Source organism: Anneissia japonica, unplaced genomic scaffold (assembly GCF_011630105.1).
Source record: "Anneissia japonica isolate Jap-2015-1 unplaced genomic scaffold, ASM1163010v1 scaffold287593_len981703_cov172, whole genome shotgun sequence".
Taxonomy (NCBI): domain Eukaryota; kingdom Metazoa; phylum Echinodermata; class Crinoidea; order Comatulida; family Comatulidae; genus Anneissia; species Anneissia japonica.
In genome coordinates this window covers 194,324-205,108 of record NW_022726550.1, presented here as the reverse complement: position 1 = coordinate 205,108, position 10,785 = coordinate 194,324, and the positions used below count along the sequence as shown (strand labels likewise).

Here is a 10,785-nt window from a genome sequence, read left to right as displayed (position 1 = left end):
GAGAGTACAATATATAGGCCTGTACACACCACATGAATTTCACAGAAACAAAAAAAAAACAAAAAAATAAAAACATGCTAGGTATATACGAGTTCAGGTGACTTAATGCTGGTTAATTATACACTCTATTACCAACCGTCTCGCATCGTGCGGGACGGTCCCACATTTCAAAGTGATTTTGGAAACACGCATTTTGCAGAAACACATGACGTGATCATAAATTTGTATTTTTTTTTTTTTTTTACATTTAGCACATATTCAGGGAAAATTTATTTAAATTTAGAAGAAATTGGTTTTGTTAAAAATATAAAAACGGTCATGTATCGTAGTGACTAAAACTACTGTTAGCATCTCAAACACGCACGCAGTGAGATAAGTACAGTATTTAGGTGAATACAGTAACTTAATTCATTGACGCGTTAATAGATATTATAAGATAAGATATTTTTGTTTATGTACCGGTATTGTCAACAAAAAATTTAATAACGGTTTAACTATTTAATGTTTTATTATTTGAATTATTATTATTAGTTCAGCACCACAAACAGTATGTATAAGTTCTACTGTTTTCTCTACTCTCTCCGTTCCACGCGCCTCAGGATATTGGTTAAGTAACAATTATTGTTGTGTCTTCTTAATAATGTGACCATTATAAGTATAATAATAATAATAATAATAATAATAATAATAATTAAACGAAATAAAAACGTATGTCCCCATCGCGATTCAAACCCGAGACCTTCCGATTACCGTTCGGATACTCTACCAACTATGAGACCTGATGAGACCAAGTTTCTAACCATATTAAGACACGTTTATTTTCTTTTGTTATTGCGTAATACACCATAAATAATAATAATAATAATAATAATAATAATAATAATAATAATTAATAAGACACGTTTATTTTCTTTTGGTATTGCGTAATACACCATGAATTATAATAATAATAATACACAATAAAAAGTAATACATGCTGTAGAAAGGCCTTTTTGAAATTAATAATTATCCTGTCGCAGTACTTATTATTAACAGGCTTATTAATTGCACCGTGAGCCGAAGTCCTACACACTAAAAAACAAAAAAAAAACAAAAACAAAACATTAAACATAATATTTTGTTTTAATGAATCAACAGGCATATATTATTATTAACTATTAGAAGATGCACATACATTTTACGTATTCCTAATCATCCCACCCATCCCCTCCCCCTCCCCCATCACCTGAATCTTCATGGACTATGTAGTTTTGAGCGTATGGTTTTTGTATACAGTAGTATTCGGTAGGCACAGATCCCTTCCGTACACACATACAAACAGGGATCATGTTAAAAACTCTGCAATTGGTTGTAAATGTGTCTAGCTAGGGAGTTATCAATTATATTTGAGACAATTCATTATGCAAACAGGTTGATGAGTTTGAAAATAATGCGTACAATTCCGTACACTTTGATAGGCCCATTCGAAGTCCTACACCTCTCAAATGTTGCAATCCCATTTAGGGTAATATTGTCCTAAAATTAGTTTAATTTCAATTTTAATTAATAGCAAGCGTATTACTATTACATTATTTTTTAATTGCGTTCTTAAAATTAACCACATACATCACTTTTTCTATTTGATTTAATACAGTACGGTAATTATGATTAATTAAAGATAACCTACCTAACATAATAATGGAAACTTCCGTCTGAAACTAATTTAATTCGCAGACATTATAACTCCGCCCACTCTAACCTAACAACTCCTTTCTACTTTAGTACTAGCGGAGCAGTGTTTACACACGAAAAATAGTCTTAGCATTGCGCAATATTGAGAAATAATTATTAATTCATACCATTTTCCTACACTAGCATTAGCTAAATATTAAAGAATTACTGCTTTTATTTCATTTTGTTGTTAGTATGTTGCAGCAATTGTAAGTAAATACACTTACAAATGAAATTGTAATGAGATGTGTAAGAAAGATAGATCTGTATGAATTCATTCAAACAGGGTGTCACACTCTAAATAAATAACCTATGTAATAAATTTATTTTTGTTAGTTTTACTAGGACTATAGTAAAAAAAAAAACAAATAATGTAGTGCCTCATAAACTAATACAATAAATTTTGGGTTTACAGTGATCAATCTTGGGGCTATAGAAATGCCAGTTTACACTTATTAATAGGGGCGGAGTCCACTGTTATCGCGCCATCCGTATTGGCGGATTACTTTTTACGTATTGTAGTAGTGATTCGCCCGGTCGGTCACCGATTATACAGCTAGGGCTTTTCCTGACGCTCCCTCTGTAGTGGCAATTACTCAGTTCTTGAGCTCTGAATGGTTCACAAAGCCTTTGATAGGCCTCCAAGATTATACAATTTATTATTTTAGCGGTCTTGGATATATAATAGTCTGGTAAGTTTTACATCTTGTTATGCGAGTTATGTTGTGTGCTGAAGTGACTTTCTTATTATTTTTTGCATGTGTAGATAGTTGGGGATGCCTTTTGCGCAACGAGTTTATGTTGTGTTGAGTATGCAAATGTCCATTTAAAAAAGCCGGCAAAATCCAATAATGACCCACTGTCAAAAGTAAATCTGAATCACTGGGACTATTGTGGCTCATAGTGTTATGTTGACTTGTTAATTGTTGGAGCATCCGTGTTTCATTAGAGTTATCCTATGTTAGTGTTTGTAAAGTTGTAACCTTATTTTGTCAGTGTATTTTGGAAGTTACATTTGATTTGCAGAGTTTTAAAACCCCGGAAGTGCAAGCAAGTCGAATTCACAACACAAGTACTAGCGCAGGGGCCTAGTCTAGGTAGGTAGGATGTTGGGACTCTGTATAGGATCAATCAGAGGGGAGAAACACTAGGACTGAAAACCATAGTGAGGCACTATATCATTGTAGTAATTTATAAACATTTTTTGTTCTGTACTTTTTCAGATGATGACGTTAGCACATCGGAGAAACCATTCACTTCGGTTCGAGACTGAATTCGATGAAAACCAACCATACTTCGTCCAATCTATGGACGAAGAGGAATTTTACGAATCAACAACACCTAGTGAAGACATATGGAAGAAGTTTCAGTTGTTGCCTACCCCTCCTAGGAGTCCAGGAAGGGATGAAATCGATGATGGTTTTAGCCCCCTCATCACGGATACAATCACATCTTTTCACCCAGCTATCACCGAACAGTTACGTCTTGTTTCCGAGTCTTTGGATGACGGGCTTGCAAGCCCAGCACCACCGACTATTTTTGTTGGAGATATAAATTCAAATTTAATTCAAGATTGTATGTGGAGTGGTTTAATTGAAACATCATTGGACTCCGAAAAAGACATATCGACGCCGAGCAAAACAGTTTTATCAAAGGATAAATCTCTCCCTTCCAAATTCCCAGTGACCAAATCAAGCAAAGTACCATCTTCTACTACAGCAGAGTATGGAACAGGGGAGTGTGTAGACCCAACAGCAGTTTTCCCATACCCTTTGAGTGACCGAATGGACTTGTCACCAGAGACACCATCCGACTCTGGTAAGTGAAATTCAATTATCATAGTTTGGACCTGGTATTAGAATTAATTAATTTGTATTTCCAGCCATTTTTTTCCTACGCCATTCCAGTCTCTGGCACGACGCAACGGATGGGTGACAGCCGCGCTCCCTCCTTTTCAATAATGTAACATTTATAAACTTTATATTCAGCGCGCAATATATCGGAAGTCAATAGAGAGGGACTAGCCTAGATTAATGCCAATGTGCATTGTGGCGAAACCGAGGTCATTTAACTTAAGCCCACATTTTTTAAATAAAAGATATCCAAATTAGGCATCTGTAAACTTTACTAATTAGATCTGAGATATGCTAACTTGATAATTTCTCAAGAACTATCTATGTGTAAGCTAGCCTACTGTATGCATTTTCTTTCCTATTGGGAATTTTTGAAACTTAATTTAAAAAGCCACAAGAATACTAACTTTAATATAGATTTAAATTCATTTTTTGATGTGTTATGTACAGTTTTAATATTTTTTGTTTGTTAAATATTTGTCGAAATCACGGTAAAAGTGACTCACTCAAGTACTGATAGTCTTAGTCTATATGGTAATTTTCAGCAATTATTATATGGAGTTAATTGGAAGCTATTCTACCAAAACTTTTTTTAATTGTTGTACCATAACTACAGTAGTACTAGGCCTAGTGAATGCCGAGTCTAGTCGTGCTTGTGCTACTATATAGCCAAGGTGTCCTATGCTTTACAATGACATACTAGGAATTCCATTTTGGTGACATCATAAGATATAGAGAGGATGTACAGTACAGGTGGCCATATTTCTTTCTTCCTCATTATACAGTAATAAATTTAAAATAAAATCTTTCCCTGTCTTGCAAACCCATTATGAAAGTATCCTACCAATGTTGGTGGTAATTTGATTGCACAATATATTTTAAATTACTATTATTATAATATAGGATTTTTTAAAATATTTTCACAAGCTTTGGTTTAAACTAGCTACAGTACTGTACGGTATATAGATATATACCAATACCATGCTATTTTTTATGATTAGTTTGATATGATTTTTAAACCAATAATTTATGATTTATATTTTTAAAGTTTTACTGAATTACTGTACAGTATATATGCTTGTACTGTATTAAACAGACAAGATATAAGTTTACACTTTTAAACAATAAGCACATCTCAAATCATCCACAATTATAGACTCGTAGTTTTCATCGTATTAAAATCTAGCTACTTATACCAAGATGTTGAACTATAAGCTATACAGTAAAGACAGTGACATTGCTAAGGTTTGATTTAACCGTAATTAATTAATATACTGTACCAATAGAAAGTTCTTATTTTAGATGTTTGTATAGGAGCGGAGGTGTATACAAACCATGTGTTAGACACTCTGGATTCTGCCTTCCATATGTTACCACATTTGATAATATTTTTATTGATATTGTACACGTGTTTCAAAATGATCACCATTTGTCCTGTTGCATCATGGTCTGCTTTTTATGTATAATTGAATTGATGTTGAATTTAAATTCTGTACTTGCAATTCAGATTGCAGTATTATTTTCACTCAAATCTAGAACAAAAAATATACAGTTGGTAATTTCACAATACTGTAAGCCAATGCAAAGTAATTTCCATAAGGGATCATCTATTATTTTCATCATTTTATTTCAAAAGTACGAAACATTTTAAGGGTGAAGGAGGGAGTTGACAGTGTAGGCATATGTACACTTTTATGAAGAAGATGATCTCAAAATTATACAAATCATAATTTTTTTTTGTGTATTTTAAAGTGGAAGGTAGGGGATCAGATAAAAGAGTACTGTATGTTGTGTACTCGTGTGAAAATAACAGATGGCCCCTAAGATTTTATGAATTCATTTTTTAATATGAAATATTCAAATTGCAATAGACAGTAACCAGACGATTAAAATATGTTTATTAATACTGTAATGAAAAAGCTTTTAAACTCATCCGTAATATCATTTAAAATTATATTTTTTTTAACAGAGGAAGAGATAGACGTTGTCAGTGTCAGTGAGAAACAACAAAAAGTTAGTGAAATCACCAAGATACGTATTACCCACAATTACTCGGCTCCATACTCAGCAAGCTTGAAACGCAAGTCTGGACTAAATTTATCGCTAAATACATCGTCAAAGAAGTCGAAAACCGAGGCTAACATTGAAGAAGTGAAGCGGGTTTTACAGAGCATCAAAACGCCGTCATCACACTCTAGTAGTCGATCAAGCAGCAAATACAGTAGTCGACAGAACAGCCGGACAGGTAGCCGGAACAGTAGCCGGGCATCTTCTGACTCGGAAGATATAGACAAAAGAGCATCGCACAATGTTCTTGAGCGAAAACGAAGGACTGATCTGAAAAATAGTTTTATGCGTTTGCGTGATAACATTCCAGAACTTGAGTGCCAGGAACGGGCCGCAAAAGTTGTTATTTTGAAAAAAGCTGTTGATTATGTTGAGGAACTGCAAAGTGATGAAAGCAGCTTGCAAGAAGAGGAGCGAATTCTTAGACGGCGGAATTTAATGTTATTACAAAAGTTGCGGACTTTACGGGAAGATGTGCTGGACCTATAAACTAATGATTGTTTTGGTTTTTAAAAGAAGGAAGTGGAAAGTTTTAAATTGTTTTGTTAGCAGTGAAACGATGGCAATATGTACAGGAAAGGGTCTTTGTAGCGTTTGTAAATTGAACAGATTTTGTTAGAGTTCTTGTGTACAGTTATACATATAAATATATATATTTTCTTTTTTTATATTGCCCATTCTAAAAAAGATTTTCTTTGTACATTAAAAACTGTATATACTTTGTTAAAATAAGAGATTTTTTATATACAGTACAGTATGTTAGTTTCTTGTGTGGTGTATATAAACATCAAAGACTTTGTCATTGTAGATTATTCAAGCCAATCTTCCATATATATATTCACTAATTTCTGCTAAGAAAAACATTTTAAAAAAGATTCCTCTTTTTCAAAGGAACCAAAAATATTTTTCAACACTGCCACCTATTAAAAGTAAAAGCTTAATAAGAATAAAAAGTAGAAAATCTGGACTTTATTCATACCTGTATCCAATCTTAAATTGTATGACAGTACAAAAAAGAATGCAAGACTATAAAGCATTTATCTAGTTCACAATACAAATAGTCTTATAATGGTTAACAAAATGTAAGACCTGTTCCATTGTAAATAAAATTTAAAACCCATCTTTATATCACTCCTTTGTTCCTTTGTTATACTTTTGTTTAAAATATACCTAGAAAATAATGGTTGCGTCCTAATTACCATATCTCCCGCCAAAAGTAATCACGTGAAAGGTCACCGTGTCTAAGTTCCTAATTGGATATGTATGAGCTGTCTAGTCGATAGGTCAGGAATGTACAGGCTATATTGATATAACAAATTGGAAACACCCTCGAAAGGGTAAGCCTCAGACCGTTCCATTATCCTAGAAGGGATGATTTACTTAATTGCAATGTTTGTATATTGTAAATAAAAACTGGTGATTTTGTTTTCAACTTGTACCTACCTCTGGTTTGGTTGATGTATGGTTTGTGAGGCGATTTTAGTATGTGTGATTTTTTAGCAAAGCGATTTTGACTCGTATACAGTAATATAGAAATAGATGATTTTGGACATGGTTGATGTCAGATTAGATGCAACAACATTAATTATTTGAGTACGTTAATCCATGAATGCAGCTGGAAATGCCAACAGTTTGGTTTGCATAAATACCCATTTTACATTTTATTATGCCTGTATTCTTTGAAATTTAAGTAATGTTTTTTTTTGAGAAATAATTATATTTTTGAAATTAAATTTAAGGTACATTGCAACTCTGAATATGTTGTGTCTGTATGTCATTAATATTTGGCTAGTCACAACATTCGCTTCAGAATTTAAATTTGTGTAATTACATATCACTTCATGTGATTCTGTAGCATTAATTGTGTACTATTTTAAAAATTGTCATTGTTTTATGTATACTAATGAGATATATTTTTCATCCATTTTTATCAGTTGCTCTGTGTTGCATATATCAAGAATTGTGAACTTAATTTTTCTTCAGAAAAAGACCAAATTTAAATTTCCCAAAAGTAGTATGTTTTAAAGTTGCCTTTTTGACAAAAAAAAAATGCAATGAGATATGATTTTTTTTTATCGAGAAATAATGAAAAATATTAGTAATTGGTGTTATATTTTACATTTCCTATCTTAACCTGGATTTTAAGATTTCTACCTCAGTTGGAGAAAATCAGGTAATAGAAAAGGAAAGCAAAGCAAAAAATGTTTATCTTTGCATTTTGGAAAAGAAGTTTCAATATGTTATTCAAATGTTTTGTTTCTGTAATTGGTTTGAAAGGAAAAATTGTAGCTAATTTAAATTTTAGGTCACATGATTAAATTATGACGTCAGAGAATCGTTAACAAATTTTCAGTTAAACCCTAACCTTGAGGAAAAAAAATGTTCCAAATTGTATCTGTTTTGGTCTTTTGATATGATGTATCAATTGGTATCGATAGATTTTGTATCAATCTATTGATATTAATCAATTTATATCAATGATTGCTATTGATTATTGATAAGCATTACCTATCTGTTTGATGTATTTAAGGTTTAAAGCTTTCGTATTATAGATACTTGCAACCGTGTTTTGTTTAATTGTTTATGCATTAAGCAAGTTCAGTCTTCCAATCATTGTAACTTCTTTTTTGTAAGAAAAATTTATAGAAAAACATGATTTTTTTGCATAAGTAGGCATATTAATAAAATGTTAAAAGAATCAATATACTGTAGCGTAGTGTTTGATTTGATTAAAGTCAAGTCTGTTTCGTTGTATGATTGTTGCTGTCGAACTGATGGTAAGATCACAGACCCTATATACATATATAGGGTCTGCGGTAAGATGTACTGTATTATGCGTGTTTCATAACTGGTGATAGTATTCGAGAAAAAACGTATCCCCACGCGATTTGAACCCAATACTGCCATTCGGATAGCTCTTACCACTTGAGAGTGTAGGTATTTTTCTGAATATGGTTGAGGTGGGGTGTGTGTGAAATTGAAGACGGAGTGCTCGATGATAAAGTTAGCGGAGCTCTGGAAAAATGATGTATAAGTGGAATTTAAACGACTTCAGCGTGTTGTTTTTTTTCCGGTGGGGAGGGGACTGAGCTTTTTTGGGGAGAAAAGAGGACATGCGTACCCCTTACATACAATTATACTGTACTGTACATTATTTATCAAATTATGCTGAATTCGTTATTACGTCAAGGAAACCAGTTATTTTAATATACCAATGGGTTAACACTACAGTAGATGTCGCACTTGTCAGGGTCAATTTTATTTCCAGCCTCATCACTTAAAATTATTGCAACATACATTGAAACACAAGATGGAGGTGAGCGAAAAACCTAATATTGCCAACACAAAGCTGGTGCCAAATTGGACATGCACCGCATTTCCATATATGGATATCATACACATCACAACAAAGAAATTCGAACAACCGGACCTCTCTGTGTGTAGAGGTGTCGACTGATTGTGCAATTTGTAGATAATGCATTAGTGAAACTATCGTAAATGTTCTCACGTTATTTTCTTCAATCCTTAAAGGAAAGTATGTAGTAGAAGACTATATTTGGAGATGTCAGCAAAGGGAGAAGGGTGCGTGGTACAACGCTGATAATTTTTATATCGGACCTATAAGATATTTCGAAACGTAGGCCCATGTACCCTATCCGAAATGTTATTTATTCTCCACTAAGTCTGAATAAGGCCTTACTCACCGCCTAATTATAATGATCTTATGCTTTATGTAATTAAATTTCTCTGTTTTCAATATTCCGGCTATTCCAATGATTTATGTGATATTAATGAGTAGTTGAAAGTCAGTATAGTAATAGACTGTATGTAGGCCTGGAAATGTAAATAGAAAATTCAATATTTTAGCTAGGCCCATCGTTTAGAACTTTAGATATGACCGTGCAGTATGTGATTGGTTTACGCCGCGTCAATTAACGCTAGTGCCCACGCATGAATCATAGCTGTACGAATCCTAGCTGCTACGGCCGCGTCTTATGTTAAACATTACGTTTCCGGTATGCTCTTTGTCTGCCAAGCATGTTGTTTCCGATATCAACGCGCTACTGGTTCTGTTTGCGTTATTGGTCCAATGAAATTTTAGTCACTATGGTAACTGGCGAAATTAATGTAGTAGACGTAGGCCTATGCTAATTAAATCGTGAATCACATTTTTAGAAGTGTTATATAGAAATTTTAACAAGCAATTCTTACTCATAGGTTTCAGGTGTTTTGTGAATCGATACGGTGATTCTACTAAAAAAAAATTATGATTAGACCTAATATGTTTCTCGGAACTTCGGAGGAATAAGTTGATAAAATGTGCAACCAGAAAAAAGCGCACGCTCATGCTAGTGGAATGAAAACACAAAATCCCTGTTTACATGTACACTTTGCTAGGTAATGATGTATCTTAAACTGAAAACATACCGAAACTGGTTTGCAAACATTATTCCCATTGTCACATGACCAGCTCTTTTGATTTTTGTTATATGACTGAGCCAATAGTGGCAATTCAACTTATAGGCAGCTACTCCACGACGGTATACAGCAATACATTGCTAATATTTTGAGGAAAAACAAGTCTCCAATTCCCACTTATCACCACCCATGGTTTATATAAGGTTGATTCCAAACAAATGAGCATCTCTTGTTACACTTACAGCAAGATAAAAATCAGTGGTGGCTCTAGTTTAAACGGAAACAGGAAAAAACAAATCGTCTAGGAGGAAACAAATTCTGTGTAACTTCTGTAAGACTTTAGAATCGAATAAAATAAACCTTTCATGCCTTTAGATTGTCGAAATTTTCTTGGGGCTTTGTTCTCTGGACCCCTCAGGCTCTCCCCACCCCCACCGTCGTAGGCATTGCATCCACCGTTGGGAAAAAACCTAGCGACACCACTGAGTAATTAAGATTTTTAAAAAGTAGTATTGCACCTGAATTCTAAAATAAATTAATGAAAGTTATTATCATGCTATTAAAGGATGACTATTATTATTTTTTTTAATTATATTATCTAACAATGATTTCGTTCCTAATGTTAAGTTTCATTATTGTATTCAGAAATTGCACTGTGTAGAAAAATCTAATTAACAAACAATCAAACAAAGATTATATTTGAGACTTGTAATTAACGGTTTGATTACAGGTAAGA

General features: G+C 33.2%; 1 protein-coding gene across 2 annotated transcripts; it reads left to right on the top strand.

Annotated features, from left to right (window-relative positions):
- The first annotated feature begins 2,248 nt into the window (after positions 1 to 2,248).
- Positions 2,249 to 8,336, top strand: LOC117113233 (myc protein-like). Of its 2 annotated transcripts, none has more exons than XM_033256524.1 (3): positions 2,249 to 2,402; positions 2,934 to 3,528; positions 5,533 to 8,336. In XM_033256524.1, the coding sequence occupies exons 2-3, from the start codon at positions 2,934 to 2,936 to the stop codon at positions 6,117 to 6,119; spliced, it is 1,182 nt and encodes a 393-aa protein (XP_033112415.1). In that variant the 5' UTR covers positions 2,249 to 2,402; the 3' UTR covers positions 6,120 to 8,336. The 2 variants fall into 2 exon arrangements, with proteins under 2 accessions (XP_033112415.1, XP_033112416.1); XM_033256525.1 differs by lacking the exon at positions 2,249 to 2,402 and adding an exon at positions 2,606 to 2,807.
- Positions 8,337 to 10,785: the final 2,449 nt, after the last annotated feature.